Genomic DNA, 20,275 nt, shown 5'->3' with positions numbered 1-20,275 from the left:
ATTTTCCTGCTTTTTTATCAGTATTCTATGTTGTGCGGGTGTACTGCAACTGTTCGCCTTTCATAAAATCTCAGGCAGGCAGAACTACTTTGGTTCTAATGATTTAACTTGATACTAAATATGTTTGTGAAAATTTCATAAATTTATCAAAAACCTATTGGCATTTTCATTTTCTTATACCTTGAGCTCCAAGGGTATCACTATGAATCTGGCCATGTAAAAGGAGTAGGTCCAGTGAGACCCCTTTTTGGCCCCAAAATAAAGCAGTTTTACAAAATTGTTAAAATGTAAACTTTTAGTTATTTATTGGAAAGTAGAATGCTTCTGCTACATAAATGTGGGCTGTTTTTGACAATACAATGCACATATTAGTCAATGACATATATCAGGTACTAGCATCATTGAGTCAGGCTAAATTACTGAAATCTTCACAATTTTAGCATTTTAGTTATTGCGAACCCTATCATAGTTTTCCATAGATTCACCTGCAAGTTACCTGTCCATTTAAACTTTTGTAAGTTCTATTGTCCCATTGAACAAATACAACAGGTATTGTTCTCTGTATAGTCTATTTGATGGGAACTTTAAATTTCTTCCAAGAGAAATCTATCACTCATTGATTAATTTGCCTAACCAAAAAAATATCTTCCTTGTTCACTGAAATACATGTATCAACTCACATAAACTGCATGTGATACAGTTTTTATTCAATATCAATAATATATTTTCAATCTGTTCAATATAAGCACTGATTTAATTATAAAAAGTTTATTTCTGATTTTTTTTTTAACTACTGCATGCATTTATGTTTTAAAGAATTTGCATGCTTTTTTGTGGTTGTTCAGTTATAAAGAATACATTTATGAGAACCTTTATTTAAACATTATCATTTCAAGTTTTTACTTATGAACAGACTAAAAAAAAGCAAATTTTAATAGGTAAAATGTTGAAATTTGATCAGAAATCAACTTTTAATTTTTAAATCAGTGTTTATATCAAACAAATTGAAAATGTGTTATTGATTGAATAAATACAACATCACATGCAGGTTCATAATTACTTATTTGTACATGTATTTCCATCATTGACAGTTCAATTTTTTGTTCAGGTAAATTAATCAGTGAGTGATAGATTTCTCTTGCAAGATATTTAAAGGTCCCACTGAATAAACTCAACAGAGAACAATAGCTGTTGTATTTGTTAGATGGGACAATAGGACTTACAAAAGTTTAAATGGACAGGTAACTTGCAGGTGAATCTGTGGAAAACTATGATAGGATTCGCAATAAATTTAAGGTGGTTTCCGTCTAAAATGAAAGTGTCCGCATTTGTGTTCATTCTTAATATTGAAATGTAAGTTGTATTTGATGATAATACATATTAAACATATATAAAGGTTAAAGATGAACATGGATGCGGCCACTTTCATTTTTCACAAAAACCATCTGAAAAGTGACATTTTTTTGGCATATTTGATAGATTTTTCATATTTGAGCTTGAATCGGAGCGTTTTTAATGACTAAATAAGTTAAAATTTTTCACATAAACTAATTGAATCAAATGAGCCACTTAAGTGTTTAAATAGTGTCCAAAATCTTTCGTCTGATAAACCTTAAATTTGAGGCCAAAATCGACCCTTACTGGAATGAACAACAGGTTAAAAAAATTCTAAAAGCCCCCCAAAAAATCAAGTTGTCCTCCCTTTAGTAGTAGTCAAATTTGACTACGAGTGAAATGATTTGTAGATCTAATTTGCTTGTTTTAATATCTATTTAAATATTTACTTTTGCTTTCATTCATTAAGGCTTTTAAATAAAATATATAAAATAAATGAATAATGTGTCAATAGGACACAGTTCCCTCTGCTTGTATATACATGGCAAGTTCTGCAATTTTTTAATTTACAAAAGCGACACAACCCAAGAACAGCCAAAGTGACCCCACTCAAATTCAAACTTGATCTGTGTTTGGTGGTAATAAGCTTTATATACAATTTTTATGACATTTGGGTGAAGCAAACTCAAGTTAGAGTGACAGGAAGGCAAATTTAGCAAATTTTTTTCATTTTCACTGTGGCGGGGGCATAAAAACGGAAAAAAAGCATAGAAATAACCATTAAAGAACAATAAATTAATAAGTTTGATGGAACTTAAACAGTATATGTTGACTAGATAATTATTTAGATTCAACCACTTTGTTTTATTTTTAGCCGAAGTAGAAGTGTGAGAAAGTTAAAAAAAAAAAAAAAGTGTATTAGTAAGTTGCCATTTATCGTTTTGCTGAATGTTGTAAAGTATCCATATGAATAGATTTTAAGGTAAAAGGTCTTACTTTCAAAAAAATATTTGTAATTTTCTTCATTGTTGAAGGCCCTACAGTTGCCTATAATTGCTTACATCCACTTCAGTTGAACTTTGGTGAATAGTTGTCCCATTGGCAATCATACCACATCTCCTTATTTTTATATGATCTTCAAACACATATGTACAATGCGGATAAGTTTGACAAAAAAGTTAATTTGATATCTGATGATGCAGGGAGAATTAAACAGGAGAATAGTCAATCAAATCATTTAATATAAAATAATATTTTGTTCATGTCTACATCTTAGTCCTCTGTCAACTTGGAAACAGCCATTCTATAATGTAATGATTCTTTTTGCCTGAAAATAAAAAGGAAAAATGAATACATTAACAAATAATTTGCCTTCTTGTCATCACAGTGGTGATATCATGACACAGTTTTTAGCATTACTCTCATTTTATTAATTTTGAAATAAAATCAACTGATCATTGGTCAATGCTTATTGTCCATGTAAATCCAGTTGTTCTTCAAAGTCCCTGATATGCTACAAGCTTTGATGGCAGTATTGTTAAGTTACTCATGAAGAAACTAAATGAATTTGTTAAGATTTTTTCAACTGTTATTATTGGTTTTGTTTTTTTTTCTTCTTTTTTACCATTGACTCTTTGGACATATAGATAGTTCTTTCTTGCAAAAAAACTTCAAAATATCCTATTCTTATAATTTTCTGTTGGTAAAGATTCCCAATACTACACATGTACACATAAATCAAACTCTGATTTGCTGTTAAAAGTACAATAACTCTTCTGAGAATCAAAATATTGAAAATAAATGGTGAATGTATTCAAGGGAAACAGATGATGCCAATGATTGTTTGCAACTTTACAAAGGTACATAACTCAAAAACCCTATAACTGAAGCTACCCAAATCCATACTTCAGGAGCCTGTAATTCAGTGGTTGTCATTTGTTTATGTGTTACATATTTGTTTTTTGTGTATTTTTTTCATATAAATAAGGCCCTTGGTTTTCTCGTTTGAATTGTTTTACATTGTCATATCGGGGCCTTTTATAGCTGACTATGTGGTATGGGCTTTGCTCATTGTTGAAGGCCATACAGTGACCTAAAGTTGTTAATGTCTGTGTCATTTTGGTCTCTTTAGGATAGTTGTCTCATTGGTAATCATACCACATCTTCTTTTTTATATTGATCCAAGTTTTGTGGAAATAAGCAGTATGTATATGTTTCACCAAATTCAAACTTGATCTGTGTTTTGTAGTAATTATCATTGTTTATATGTGATTTAACAATAAGTTGCAGGCAACTAAAGTTACAGAACAGAAACAAAAACACCTCAGCAATTTTTCCATTTGTAAAGGGGCATAACTCTAGATTGGTAAAAATGCTGCCACCAAAATTAAAACTTTAACTGTGTTTGGTGGTAAAAAGCATTGTGTATAAGTTTCATAACATTTGGTTGAGGCAAACTAAAGTTAGAATAAGGAAATAAAAAAATAGCAATTTTCCATCTGTAAATGGCCAAAACTCAATAGTACAAATTCATACTTGTTTAATATTTTTTCAATTTTCAATTAACTATTCTTTATATTCCATTGACCTTGAATGTTAATAAGGTAGAGAATGAATGTAATTTGATCTTTTCTACTCATTATCACTCCATTTAATGCAATAGCATTGACAACACAAATAATTAGGCGACAGAGAAGTGAAATCAAAGGATATCTTTTACAAATTTTTCTACATTGTATTTGGGTAATCAAAGTTTACCAATGAAACCAATGTATTAACATTCCATATAACTGATAGCAACAATGTTATTTTCTACCTACCTATCCTCAACAAAGTGATATTATTAGCTAAGATATGTGTCCCTGGTAAAAGTACTGTGTCTGGATTAGAGACACGTCCATGGTTAACATATACACCTCCATCTGTTATAATTCTATTGGCATCAACTAAATAAAAAAAATATCTCCTGATTTACAAAAAAAAAAAAAATTATTATGTTTTGACATTTTAAGAACAAATATTACAAAATACAGCCTAAACACAAAAAAGAAATGGTTCATATCACTGGTTCATATAGCTGCCATAAAATATGTAATATTTCCATTTTCCAAACCTAAGAATAAGTAAGGCTTAATGGATCAGAATTTTGTTGTTAATCTTTAATTAAACAAAAATTGAACAAACAATTTGTTTTTGATAAAAGGGAATTAAATCATAATGTTATAGAATCCATTTGGCCTCTGTCTTTCATAATGTATTTCCATTGTTGATAAGCATCTAATAAAGTATATTTGTTTATCATGTTAATCAGTATAAACCATAAAAAAAAGAAGGTCTAAAACAAGATGTAATTTTTCATTTTATTGATTGACAATGGAAATCAAAGAGCAGATTGCTCTGAGGGATACGATTGCCATTGTTTTCATTGACACATGTATACATGTAGCAGGATAATATTATTTTTAAAACTAATTCAACTGCACATGTAAAATGTAATTTACGTAATCTGAATAGTTACAAAATAGCCAATCCCGGATACAAGTGTAACAGTATGAACAATGTACTTATTTTTTTTTTTATTGTTGTACTATCAATTCCAAGTTTACTTTCCACAGCAGTCACTGAGACTTAAAGTGAGAGAAGGTATTTCACTTTGTATCTTATCATTTATAATTTTTCCTACGTTTTCTAGGAGGAACCCCATTCCTAACTCCTTAAATATTTATTTTCCTTTGGGTTAGTGGTCATGACTTCTTTCCATACACATTCCTCGCTTTAAATTGCGATCGTTTTTAATATAATACGAAGTTTATCGACAGATCAAGTTATTTTTTCTCAACGTGTTGTATCGTATTTAGATTCAGAATTGACGGAAGTTACTTCCGGAAGGGAGACAACTCAAACGATAATATGAAAGACTCCATTTCGCCTGAAGGGTGTTGTAGTTACACCTTTACGATGTGGACTACATTTATTTTAATTTAAATGATGCATATGATTTAAAATTATGCAACAACAATAACCCTCAATAGCAGACATATATAGAAAGGATCCCATGAGTTTTAAATTAATCAATTCAATCTAATACCCCTTGAAGTCAAGAAAGCTATACGGATGCGCATAATTACCTAAACAAACCCTGACACAAGAACGTATATTAAATGTTAAATTAATGACCTAAATGGTTCTCTATTTCTTTATGGAAGTACAATATCAAATATCAGTTTCATAACGGTGACATGTAAGAAAAACTCCATTTCAGTTCTTATATGACAGAAATAGATTTATCAGAATTCAGAGAACTTTCGCATTTTTATCAAAACTGGGGAATTCCCTCGGACGTGTTTCTAAATTTATAAAAACACTAAATATAAATACTGCTTAATTCTGATTTTCTGTGTTGTTAAAAACACGCATATAAGTCAAGGGAAATATCAAACATGAAGATTATGAAAAGAACATTATAGGAAAGTTGTTTAAGTTCACTTGTTTGTTTTTACCCTTTAAAGCAAGACAATCATAAGAATCTGAGATGTTTCTTAATGTTTAGAATAAAACGGTTGACTTAAGGGCATGCATGGCCCTGAGCCAATGGTATAAGTCTACAAATTGCTTGAAAGTAATCGTATCCCAAAAAATTAGTTTAGAGTCTGTCAGGTAAGCAGAAACATGTAAAACCTAAATTCATTTATCAAGTATATAAGTTGATTGCCTTTTTAACAACTTTCAACTCTAATGTGAGATTATCAAATTCAAAAACGCATGTAAATTTATTTAGAATCAGTCATTTTCAAGTGAAAAAATATGTCATATTTTTAAAAGAAATCAGTTATTGAATATATGAATATGAAAAAAAATGAGGGGTATATATAAAGGAAACAAATCCAACAACACAAAGACCAAAGATATATCGAGGTCAATATTTAGAACTAAATTTGAACAATGTGACCTTTCTATAAAGAACTTACCTTCCCTTGAAAAACATTGACATCTCATACATGCCTCCAGTAAAGTGATCCCTGCCTCTGGTATCATTTTAGTACAGGGCACATTACTGAATAATGACTTCATCTCTTTAGCAGACAAAGTACTCAAAGAACTTCCACTCTTATCAAACAAGGCTTCTGTCCAACGCTTGGCTTCTTTTAAACCATATTCTATTAAGTAATTGCAAAAAAAACATATAAAATAGGTTTCTTAAAGAACAACTACTGAAAATCAGCAATATTATTGTGTAAAGGAGGAAATCATTCAGTAAAATCTCTTATTCAAATATAAATACTTTTTTGGGGCAATCATCTTAATTAGGCATTAAGAAACAACCTACAACAGGACATAAAAGTTAACTCAGTTTTCAGAGACCAAAATTTAAGATTGAAACAACAAATCAAATAATTCAATTGAGTCTGATTACAATAATCTTGCTCAATAGTTTTATGACCGAAAAACTAGCATTTCTGAACACCTCATATAAATAGTTCTAACCAATTGCTCTGCAGAGCGCAGCTTTATACGACCTCAGAAGTTGAACCCTGAACAGTTGGGGCAAGTATGGAAATAACAGTCAAGCTTGATACAGCTCTGAATTTGGATTGTGATTTAATAGTTGAAATAGCATATGTTTCTGACACAGAATGGATGTGGTCTAATGAACTTAAAATTTTCTTTTTGCTTTTGAGCAATACACTATGCTGTTGAATATTAATCCCATCAACATTTTTTTTGAAGAAATTTTCTTTTTAATTTCTGAAACCTGAAATGAGAAAAATTGTACCCAATTACAAATTCTTATTCAACCCCCCAACCCCCATCTTTTTAAAATATTAAAATATAAAATGACATACAGTCATAGTTAAATTTAATATTTATTAATAGCAGGGCTTCCAAAAAACATTTGAGCCAGCCGGACATTTTATATCTGATTCCGATTTTAATCCCTTAAGACTTAGTCACAAAAGACAATATGGTAATCAGATGGCCATTCCAATGATAATGACATTAGATTAAAAAAAGATTTTAAACTTTACTTTGATATGAATTTGATGTTTGGATGTAAACTGTTAAATTGGCAGTGCATCATTCAAAGTGTGCACATCAGCGTGCCCATATCTGCCATAGACTCTTTATTTGTGCAAAATGACATGTCAAAAACTTTATTTTCGTTTTTAAAATCCGGTTTTTCTAAAACCGGATGTTGACTTGACAATGGTAAAACATGGACCATAAACGGATACGTAAAATCTGTGTACGTTTCAAAGCATGACTGAGGGAAGAAGCTCTTTCCATGTTATTTCTTCAACAAAATACTTGAAATGAACGTTTAGATACAGGTATCAATGATAATTTTAGCATTTTGAAGAAATAAAGGATGCATAATTAAATTTCCCACCTTTGCACATGCGCACACGTGTTCTAATTCATTCAACTTGAGACTACTATAACATGTAGTCTCAGATTCAACGTAGTTCTGACGATTTTTCATTTAAACCTTTTAAAATTTTTCATCAAATCATGTAGATAAACTAATTTCTTATAATTTTAATCTTTTGGACTAAATCAATGAGCTACAAACCGCTGAAATGTAAGAAAATAATTGTGAATAGACCGATCAATTTATACGATGTCCGGTACTGAACATAGTTTACCTGTCACCTAAACAGGTAGATATCACCTGTCCAACAACTAATTAGCCTTGATTAAAATTAGAAAGTATTGAAGTAGGGGTTGTTTTGACAGTAATTAATCATCATGTCACTTTTATGACCGGAAATGTGTGGATGTTAAAGGCAAAGGTTTGGTCAAAAAGATCGTGAATTATGTTAAAATGACCGAAAAAAGCCTTGAAAACTAAAATGTATATGACCATTTCATGCTTTGCCCAGTCGGACTTTTACCGGACATTATACAAATGTCCGGAATATATGACCGTTTTGGAAGCCCTGATTAATAGTAACTACTAAGAATAAATTTACAGCTAATCATCTGAAGACAATCATCATTTCTTAATACATAATTTTCAAGCAGTGTAAGGGAGGTAATCAAACATATATACATAACAGTATTGTTGAAAATGGAATTGGGTTACCTCTCTTACACTGCTTTTAAATTGTTTAAATTCACCTTTAAATATACAGAACAGTATTCTTTAAAATAGAATTGGGTTACCTCCCTTACACTGCTTTTAAATTGTTTAAGTTGTCCTTTATATAGAGAAACCCTCGTTATTTCCCCTTTTTTGCCCCTAATTGTTAATTGATTTGAGCCATACCCCCCCCCCCCCCCCCCCTAAACCGTTCCTTTGTAGTATGGAAACTTGTGGTATAATTTCAAAGTTATTGACTGGTAAATATAAAAATGCTTATATGGGACCCTTTTTTGGCCCCTATTTCCTAAACCTTTGGGATCATAACCCCCAAAATCAATCCCAACCTTCCTTTTGTGGTATTGAACTTCCTTATTAAATTTCATAGAGATCAATTCACTTAAACTAAAGTTAATGTCCGGACACCAAATGTGTCTTTGGACGATGCAGACGACATCATACCAATATACGATCCCAAAATTATTTTTTTAATTTTGTTTTTAAATGAATTCCCTGTAACAAATATATTTGATCAACTGATAGTGATGTTAACATGTTTTAAAGGAAATATTACCTCCATGAACTAGAAGTGTGACTTGGTCTGCAAGTTTTCTGTGAGGAATCCTCTGATGTTCATTATTCTTAAATTATAAAATATGAAACTTTATATACGAAACAAACATGTGCTCACTAATGATACTCCTTCTATAAGTATTAGTTAAAAGAAAAAAGAAGAGCAATGAATTTGAAAGCTTCACACAATATATTGTGCTAACAGTAAAAGGTGAAGGGATTTTTGCTAGGGGCAATCTTTGATTTGTTGCAATGCAATGGATATTTTCTTATCCTTTAAAATCTTAAACCCTTATTGTGCAATTTTAGTGGTGATAAGCATAATTTTTTCATGTCTTCCATTCCTGTTTAGTAATATCAAATCAGATGATTAATAATAATGATTACTATAAACTGAGTCCAAATAAAAGAGAAAACAATCAATAATTTTTTTTTTTTTTTTAAATCTTTGATGACTAAACTACAGTTAACTCTCGTTGTCTCGAAGCCGGTTGACTCGAAATTTTGGATGAGTCAAAGTTTTCATGTGGTCCCGAACTTTGTTTCATATAAATGTATGTAATTCGACTCCTGATGAGTCGAAATTGGATGAGTCGAAATTTCGGTTGAGTCGACCTAAATTTACGGTCCCAAGATTAACAAAAGCATTCCAAATTCATTATCTATCTCGAACTAATACACATATGTCAAAACATGACCTCCGGGATTTAAATGGATCGAAGAGTTAATCTGACAATACATGTGTAATTAAATTTCTGGTCACTGACCACTGTATTAATTCATGACATGCTATTTCAACTAGTGTTAACCTAAGAAATTATATAAATAATTAGTGATACATTGTTAATATTCATAAAAAAGTATTTAAAATGTTTACAAAACAACTAATTGTGATTTATACTAATGAGCTTGGGTGTGTATAAAGTGAGGATTATGACTTCCGTAAATAATCATCTAAAAACTACCCGAATTGGTGTCTTTAATCTTGTTATATTTGCTTTTGAAAAGAAAGAGTGAGATTAAAAAAAATGAAGAGAAATTTAAATTTTCTCAAATCTCATGTATCCGAGAATAAACAATTTTGTCAACTATAACCAACTTGAATAACGAAACTAACGAATGGAAATTACTCTCTCGAAAAAAGCCATTGGAAAAAATAGTAACTGAAACAATAGAATAAGTAAAAATAATGTTATTATAATAATGAAAGACCAGTACATTTAAATAGATCTGATACCAGAATATCAATCCCCTTCCCATATTCACCCGGATTTATTTTAGTTTAACCAAGTGAAGCAAGAGTTGTGTCCCTTGGTTTGTCAAACTTCCGGTTTTCGTTTGAGTCGAACTATGTGTATCTCGAAATATTTCTCTAGTCCGACTGACTTCGAGATAACAAGAGTCGACTGTACATTACAAGTCAATTTTATGATTTCTGTCACTGGTCAAGACTAGTGAACTACAGAGTAAACTTATTCTGACTGTATCAAATTTGGGTAAAAACTAATTGAATAGCAATCATGCAATCGGTATATATTATCTAATTCAGTGCCAATAAAACAATAATGTATGTACTGTACCTTATGTGCTCTCATAACTTCTCTGATTTCTTCATCACTAAGAAATGTAAATAACTTCAGATAATTTTCTACATCTGTATCTTTTAAGTTGACAAAATACTAAAAAATAAAATTAATATAAATTTATTTGGTACACAAACTTTCTTCTCCAGGCATTAGAGGAAAAGTGTGAAATTAACATCCTCCACAAGGAGACAGTGTCTACAAGATATATACACAAAAAACCAGCAATAAATGATACATGTGCATTTGAAGGAGTTTGATTTACATATGTGTGTGCCAACAACAAAATTGCATTATTTTTTATCTCTTTTTAAAGATGTTAAATTTAATCAATGAATACTTCTATCAACAATATCAGCATTTTGTAGTAGTCACTTCAATGGGTGTTTGAAATTTCTTACTCATAAGTCAACAATTATGCAAGTTATCAAACATAAACGCATGAAGCTCTAAAAGGTAAACCATCAACAATTACTTTACACAATTTTTTGAATTATATTTTCATTTAAAAGATAAATACACTCTGAAAATTACATAACTGATTATTGGTTTTATTTAATATATAAGATATTCACACAGGTAACATGTCATACCTGATATAAGTCAAAGGGGTATGTTTTATTATAATCCAACCATACTGCATTGCCAGCTGTTTTCCCTAGTTTGTCTCCAGAAGTTGATGTCACTAGGGGAACAGTCAGACCTAGAATATAACAAGAAATTATAAATGTTTGTTTCGATTCAGCGACATATATATATATATGAAGAACTCCTTTTGATATTTCAGGTGCTTTTAGTATTTTAGTTCAAGATTTTCAAGATTTTATTGTTAAGCAGCACCCTGCACTATCTTATATTTTTCTATTATTTTATCTGGTTGAGACTTTAATTCCTCTTTGTTCTTTCAAATTCCCTGGTAAAAATATTCATATAAAAGTTTCATTTAGTTTTTCTCACTATAAGCATATTCAAACTGATTGATTACTGTCATATGTCCATCAAGGGTTAAATTCATAATATACATCAAAATAAAAATTCTTAATGCAAACATGAAGTACTACAAAATCAATCTACGCTGCTACATTATTTATGTGCCTGTCCAAAGTCAGGAGCCTGAAGTTCAGTGGTTGTCATAGGTTCATTTCTTTCATTTTGTTTTTTGTTAATAGTTTTGTTATGAATTAGGTTGTAAGTTTTCTCAATTGAATTGTTTAATATTTATCATGACAGGGCCTTTTATAGCCATCTATACCGCATGGGTTTTTTCTCATTTTTAAAGGTCATATGGTTGCCTATAAATCCTTACATTCACTTAATTTGACCTTTTTTGGATAGCTATCTCATTGGCAATCATACCACATCTCCTGGTTTTTATATAGAATGATAAGTCTATGACAAGGACTGGATCTACCATACTGATAATGAGTTACAGAAACCATTTTAGCCAGTAGATATCATGATGTCTTCATTTGTGTTATGGTACTATTATTACCTAATAGAAAACTTAATATGTAAAACCAACTAATAAGTAGTAGTATAAATACTTTATTCACTTTGTAATGAGAAACTGTTTTATTAAGACATACCAAAGACTCTTTTCCCAAGACATTTCTGTATAAGTTCATATCCACTGACCATATTGCCTAGCTGATCATTCCCACCAATCTGTAATGACATATATAAAGTTAGTGAGAAGCTTTGAACCAGTACACAATTTTGGCGTCTCAACTTCTAGAGACTGCTTTATTTTCGTGTGTTTTATTTTTGCACTTTCATTAGATGCATCAAATATACCAAAATAAAACTACAACCAAAATAATGAATTTACGGCATTCATAACATATACATGCATTAAAATATAACCACAACTTAGTAATTTGGAGAGTGTATGGTATTCACCTGTCTAATCTTTTTGTCCATTCCTTCCAATCAAAATATTGATTTATAAAATGTTCAGCACTCTCTGTCATTATGCATCTATCTTATTTTTTGTTCAAATGTTCTAGAGGATTTCATAGTTAATAAAGCCATCAAAACATATTGTATGAGAAAAATTCACAAGGTATGAATTTGTAAGCTAACAGACTTTTATTTTAAAGTTTGTGTAAAATAAGTTCTAACTGGTATAAAGGAGACATAATTCTAATTTAGATGTGTTGGAACGACATGTATGGCCTACCTTGAAAAACAGTCTGTATAACTGTAATAATCAAATTTTCAAAGTACAAAGCCTGTAAACTTGATCTGTTAGTCATCATAGTAACCTCAAATAAACTCACATATTAAATTTCAGCTCAATATGTGATTATGTTTAGACAAAAAGGCAGTATAACTGTTTGTTGCAGAATGACAGTATGAGGGACAAGGGTAAAACTTTATTGCACCGACCACTAAGTGACAGGACCATAAATACAACATAATTATTTATACTATTTATCTAAATCACCTGTACTATACAATTATATCTTTGGTAAAGTTGTAACCAATCATATGACTGAAACATCTGGTAGGTAAACTCTGTAAAATTCATTCCTTCATCACTTCTCAATCTACTCTTCACACTAAAACATAAATAAATAAACTCAAGAGGACCATAACTCTGCACAAAATCAGACAGACAGACAGACAGACAGACAGACAGACATGTTTAATATACTACTGGTATAAAATGTAATTGATAAATGGTGTCACCAAGTCTGTGTCTAGTATCTTTTATATGAGTCATTAAGGTTTATCATGTGAATTTTTCACATTCATGTACATTTTTTTATTTATGTGCTGTATTCTACTCTATTTTTGTATTACTTAGAGCTAAGCATAAAATTTAGAATGGAAAAGGGGAAAATGTCAAAGAGACAACAACCTGACCAAAGTGCTGATAACAGCCAAAGACCATCAATGGGTCTTCAACGCAGCAAGAAAACGCCACACCCGAAGGTGGATTTCATTAGCTTTTTATTAAGTGATGAATTATCACCTACCAGTAAGATAGAAGAATGTATATTTTGGGGCTTACTTGGCCCTCTTAATCATACGAGTAAATTCTGGAAGGCCAACTTCCTTTATATTCTCCATCTCTTTTATCCATTACCTTTCTCTACTCAGCATATCAGACATTCTGAATGAGCGACCAACTCTTGATAAAAAATCTAAAACATTCTCGTTCTTGTACCATTCAGCATTGTTTATAACTCTGAAAAAAAATAGTTTGTTATTATTTTCTTAACATGTATTGTTCATTTTTACCAAGCATTATCAGACAATCAAAAGACCATCCAAAAGACAAATAATGAAAGTTATATGCAAATAAAAAGTATGGTTTGTCTGTTCAAAAATGACTTGCGTTGCTGATATGCATTTCATTAAGAAAATTAATTCATAAAAAAATATATTTAAAAAATGCAGACTGTTACTATTACTACTAGATGCACAAGTGAATATTTGCTAGACTATTAGTACTTTGTGAATATTTTCTACACAATTAGTACATTGTAAATATTTTCTACACAATAAGTACATTGTAAATATTTTCTTTCATTATTGTAAATACATTTGTATTTTCTACACAATTAGTATGGTGTTAATATATGTCATTAAAACCAAAGTCCTATAACTGTGTTGACTATTTCATACTGATAATATTTCTTTTATATTTTGTATTTACTGATTTAGATGTTTCCAAGAAGATTTCAGCTTAAATTACTACATTTCTGTACTTCTCCCAGTTGTATCTTTGCAATTTGTTGTTGACAACCAGATATGTACAAGAGTAAAACTTAATAGAAATTAAATGTTAATTTTGCCCCTGTTGAACAGGTACATTGTATTATGGTAGGAAGGGAGTATCAATGAAACCTTTTTATCAGAAATAAACTTTAACATCAAGACATGACAAAATTAAATGCTAATTGGTGTCTCCTTTAATTGTTGGTGTTTGTAATAAGGGAGTATTAACATGATTAATGATACATTCAATTGTAAATAATGAACATCAACAATTAGACAAATAAACAAAGTTGAACGTAAATTTATTCTTTCTCTTTTTTCCTGTCTTTACATTTACACATGTACATATGTTAGAAGCATCTGAATTGTAGCAACTTACTTGACAGGTTTCAGTTTTTTATGTTGATGTTTCCATATGTATTCTTCGTGATTGGCAAAGATATGATTTAACTGGTTCGTTAAAGCTACTGTATTGTTTTCTATATCAAAAGGGGACATAGGTTGTCTGTCTGTTGTTTTCCCACTTGGATCTCCTATCAATGCAGTGGCGCCACCTACCTAAAATAGAAGTATTTCAGACTAGCTCTTCAACTATTTTGGCATAAGTAACTTTGTATCTAGTACAAATGTATAAGACTCAGTAAAGTAATATCTAACAAGTTTATTCCTCATAAATTATTAAAATAGAATATTAAATTAAGATAATTGTGATACATATAGTAATTTTACATCACATTTTTAAGTAATTTATTGATGCGCAGTACTAATGCAATATGATAACAGGCTTATTTGTGATGGGATTTTTTAGCTGTTTTGATGGTCTAGAGTCAGACACTCACTATACACATGTGTTGTCTACACTTTACATTTAATACATTCTGTGACAGAACAATTCACTGTAAAAGTCATTGGAATAGAAATTTAGAATTTAATACCGTAACCTGTTTGACAAATAATACATCTTCACAGGTTTTTTAGACATGCTTTGAGGTGTTCAACCCACCAGAAAAGTCTCTGTCTTTAATGGTTAAACTAATTCAGAAACTTAATAGTTAATATGATTAGTTCCAAACAGTTCAAAAAGAATATAGAAAAGTTGTTAAATTCTAATGATATTAGAACAAGAATGTGTCCATAGTACACGGTTGCCTCACTCGCACTATCATTTTCTATGATTTATGGACCGTGAAATTGGGGTCAAAACTCTAATTTGGCATTAAAATGAGAAAGATCATATCATAGGGAACATGTGTTCTAAGTTTCAAGTTGATTGGACTTCAACTTCATCAAAAACTTGAAACTTGCACTATCATTTTCTATGTTCAGTGGAGCGTGAAATTGGGGTCAAAACTTTAATTTGGCATGAAAATTAGAAAGATAATATCATAGGGCACATGTGTACTAAGTTTTAAGTTGATTGGACTTCAACTTCATCAAAAACTACCTTGTCCAATAACTTAAACCTGAAGTGGGACGAACAGACAAATGGACACACAGATGAACAAACGGACGAACGGACGTACAGACCAGAAAACATAATGCCCCTCTACTATTGTAGGTGGGGCATAAAAATGTCTCAGTGTGCTACCATGATGTTACAAAGAGTACTGCAGCACAAAAGGCATCAGACTTGAGGGCAGATTAACCTAGTATCTATGCATCCATGCAAACTGTGATTTTATGATGTATTTCACAGACAACTAATAAATGATATACTTACTACACATAATGGTTGGTGACCACCTCTTTGACAATGTAAAAGTCCTACGATTGCCAATAGGTTACCAATATGTAGACTATCTGCTGTTGGATCAAATCCACAGTATATACTAATCGACTGAGATAATTGTCGTACTAAATCTGATGTACTGAAAAATAAGCATGACATTTTATCACTTAACTTTACTTTACTTTATGACCATGTAAAACATTTTGACAATCATGACAATAAAGCATAAAAATTATTATTTTTATTTCAAAACAGTAGAAAACAAAACAAATATGTTGTCTGTCTGATGCCATGAACCAATTATAAACCATTTCAAAGTATAATGATTCAATTCTTTTCAGCTGAATTAGGGAAGTCAAGTCAGAAATTTAAAATTCTGATTATAAGCACTCCAAGTCAGTTCATTTTTTACTTGTACAGGAAACATACTGTACAAAATTTCATTCTTCATCATTATAACCTAACATATGTTGCACTGGTCTTAACCTCTAATCTGCCACTAATTACATGTATGTATAAACATATAAATAAATAGAAATATCAATACAATTGTCAAATAAACAGCTGCGCCATGAGCGCATGATACGCCCGACGTCTTGTGTGGAAGTTTTATGCAATAACCTTTTATTGTTTTTGAGACACGGCGGGACATGTGACACCCCCCCCCCCCCCCTGTTATTTTTTTACAAATATCACTAAAATAAAATTTTGAATGAAACCAAAAAGTATACAGATCTTTAAATTAGTATAACAAAGAAGTGTGTACAGTTTCAAGCAATAATCATAAATTGTTTTTGAGATACGGCGCGACATGTAAAAAAAAACCCTCCCCTTATTTACAAAATACTCAATAACTCAAAAATAAAATTTTGAGTCATCACCAAAAAGTATACAGATCTTTAGATTAATATAACAAAGAAGTGTGTAAAGTTTTAAGCAATAATCAAAAATCGTTTTTGAGATACGGCGCGACATGTAAAAAAACCCTCCCCCTTTTTTATAAAATACTCAAAAACTCAAAAATGAAATTTTGAATCATCACCAAAAAGTATACAGATATTAAGATTAATATAACTAAGAAGTGTGTAAAGTTTTAAGCAATAATCAAGAAACGTTTTTGAGATACGGTGCGACATGTGAAAAAAAACACACCCCTGTTTTAGTTACAAAGTGCCGTAACTCAAAAAGTTTAAATCTTATTTTCACCAAAAAGTAATCAGATCATTTGACCATCATAAGAAACAACTTTATTAAGTTTCATGAAATTTGGATAAGTCGTTCTCAAGTTACGGTGCGACATGTTTACGCCGGACAGACGGACAGACGGACGGACGGACGGACAGACGGACGGACGGACGGACACCGGACATTTGTATACCATAATACGTCCCGTCAAAATTTTGACGGGCGTATAAAAATGTCATAAAGACCTATGGGCTATGGATCACCAACACAAAGTATACTTTAGTGAAGACTGACAGACATACTCCTGGGTTATTTCTTGGTAAGTGTGTATATCTCTTCTCAAAAAATGTCATAAGGACCTATGGGCTATGGATCACCAACACAAAGTATACTTTAGTGAAGACTGACAGACATACTCCTGGGTTATTTCTTGGTAAGTGTGTATATCTCTTCTCAAAAAATGTCATAAAGACCTATGGGCTATGGATCACCAACACAAAGTATACTTTAGTGAAGACTGACAGACATACTCCTGGGTTATTTCTTGGTAAGTGTGTATATCTCTTCTCAAAAAATGTCATAAGGACCTATGGGCTATGGATCACCAACACAAAGTATACTTTAGTGAAGACTGACAGACATGCTCCTGGGTTACTTCTTGGTACATGAATGTCTCTTCTTGTTTCTCAAGTGCAATGTACCTGCCAATACATTTTGACATTACTCAAGGAAACCCAGACTGAACACCGGTACCCCCTTTGGCTTTATTTTATGCATTTTTCTGTATACTCACTATACTTCAGGAAAGACAGACTGAAATACTCCTCGCTCATGTAATGACAGTATGTCCCTAGGTGGATTTGTACTGTAATGTCTGCAGATGTTGCTTTGTAAAAGACGTCTTACAACTCTTAAGTTCATCATCTACAACATCAGGTAACTATAAATTATTAACATTTTAAAAATGATATAGCTTGAAGTATTTTCTAGATGTCTTATGAAGCCTCAATTCATATTTAACATGCTATTTTAAATAAACACCTACTCAATTCTGATTTCTTTCTGCACCTTTTTGAAAAAATTTCCCAAGCTAGTTTACCTTTTTGACTGTCTGTATCAAAATAAAATTAAATATGATAGAATCATTTTTCCTGTTACATAGAAAGTTTCTTAGAAATAATATAATCATAAAAAGTGATATGAAGTATTCATTTGGAATATAGAAACAACTGACATGTAGGCAATTTTGTTGATTTTTGGCAGAAATTAAACTATCTCTCTAAACAATAAAAAAGTTTATGTCTATGATTTGATCAAAAAATAGAATAGAGGATTATGGATGCAAGATTTTGTTCATAAATATGACAGAATATTTTTGAGTGAAAATCATTTTTGGTCATAATTTGTTTATTTTTAAAGATATCAACTTTTTTTTAAATGGCTAGTAATGGCTATCTGGTGGATGCCAGTCCTTAAGAAAGAGGGGTTAAAATATACCAGAGGATAATTCAAACTCATAAACTCGAAAATAAACTGACAACACCATGGCTGAAAAAGAAAAAGACAAAAATTATCATTATTGAGTGAGAAAATATATCTCTGTAAAGTTGTCTTTTTCAATTTTTGTATATATGTATTTTGTAAAAGAGAGGTGAATGATACCAAAAGGGCGTTCAAACTCATTAATCGAAAATTAACTGACAACGGCATGGCTAAAATTCCCATCAGACAAACACAACATAGAAAACTATAGACGAAGCAACCCAAACCACACAAAAAACTGGGGGTGATCTCAGGGGTTCCAAAAAGGGTATAAAGCAGATCCTGCTCCACATGTGGCACATGTCATACTGCTAATGTTAGTACAAACCTGGTAACAAGTGTAATTTGGTAGGTCACATTCATGAAAAGGGGACAGGATTGTAGTTTCACATTATAAATATATCCGCTTAAATATGTGAAATGGATATTCCATAACAGTCAACCAACTTGTGTAAATTTTATGAACATGATGAATGGATGATTTCACTTTGTCATTTGAAACCCCTGGTTTAAAACATGTAGTTTCCTTTGGAGCAGAAACCCTTAAAACTTTTCCAACTGGTTACTGCGCAGGTTAGTCTTTACTCAAGTAGATTTTAAGGTGCAAATACATGTACAGCCATATTTATCTATTTGTTATAAATAGATTTAAATTAATTTACTCTGATGTCCAACAGCTGTTTTGCAGACAAGCTAGGGCCGAAGTGCAATGGCCCAGGCTTATCTGGCAAAACAGCCATTGGACATCAGAGTAAATTATCTTGAATGCAGTGAAATCTTATAAATAGAACTATATAAAAAGATTGACAGTAGGACTATCATGACTATAGGACTATATAAAAGCTCAATAGATCTTATGTTTTCTGAATATTGAATTCGTCTACAAATAAAACTTTTGAACTTTGAAGGTGGTTCAACATGTTCAACCAGAGACATATAATACAATTTTGTCTCTGGTTCAACTATTCAACCTGATATCATTTCTATTGTTTTTATGAATGCTCTTTTATTTATATTTTTTTTGAGTCAACTAATTGCAGATTTAAAATTCTGATCAAACCAGCTCATGAGAGAAATCTGCACAATTTACCACAACACATGAAAGTTGGCAGATCTGGTTATTTCATAAGATTACATGTTTTTATAATACTTTAAAATTTCTTTCGATTTCTCATGGGCGCTGACATGACACTTTTATAAATTTCGGGTCGGTTACGGAAAGAATTTTTCCGGAATATCATTAATGAGACACTGCCAACGATTACACTCAAAAAGTAACAATAAGAAATTATCTATTGAAACTGGCAAAATTCACTTCCGGACAAAGACCCAATTTTATACAGAAATTATAGGTTACATTAATAATACAATGTTATAGTTAATTTCATTGCCTGAAAAATATGTCCAAGTCGAATATGATCGAATATGTATAGTCAGAGTATTATATGTCTCTGGTATAGTGAGATCCGGAGGGCAGAGACATATATGTCTATAATTTTTTATTCATATTAATATTTTCAT

At 31.0% G+C, this 20,275-nt stretch overlaps 1 protein-coding gene across 4 annotated transcripts; it reads right to left on the bottom strand.

The window, feature by feature from the left end:
- Window positions 1–2,558: 2,558 nt before the first annotated feature.
- Window positions 2,559–19,963, bottom strand: LOC143045452 (tyrosine--tRNA ligase, mitochondrial-like). Of its 4 annotated transcripts, none has more exons than XM_076217963.1 (13): window positions 19,905–19,963; window positions 18,006–18,136; window positions 16,019–16,166; window positions 14,678–14,856; window positions 13,664–13,765; window positions 13,019–13,133; window positions 12,159–12,237; window positions 11,166–11,275; window positions 10,570–10,668; window positions 8,991–9,057; window positions 6,303–6,491; window positions 4,155–4,280; window positions 2,559–2,662 (listed from the first exon to the last, which is right to left on the bottom strand). In XM_076217963.1, exons 2-13 carry the CDS (start codon window positions 18,134–18,136, stop codon window positions 2,619–2,621), a joined length of 1,389 nt encoding a protein of 462 aa, XP_076074078.1. In that variant the 5' UTR covers window positions 19,905–19,963; the 3' UTR covers window positions 2,559–2,618. The 4 variants fall into 4 exon arrangements, with proteins under 4 accessions (XP_076074078.1, XP_076074077.1, XP_076074079.1 ...); XM_076217962.1 differs by having other exon boundaries at window positions 19,845–19,955; XM_076217964.1 differs by having other exon boundaries at window positions 19,890–19,930.
- Window positions 19,964–20,275: the final 312 nt, after the last annotated feature.

This window comes from Mytilus galloprovincialis, chromosome 9, assembly GCF_965363235.1.
Source record: "Mytilus galloprovincialis chromosome 9, xbMytGall1.hap1.1, whole genome shotgun sequence".
Classification (NCBI taxonomy): domain Eukaryota; kingdom Metazoa; phylum Mollusca; class Bivalvia; order Mytilida; family Mytilidae; genus Mytilus; species Mytilus galloprovincialis.
The sequence above is the reverse complement of the archived record's forward strand: the minus strand, read 5'-3'. Positions and strand labels throughout refer to the sequence as shown.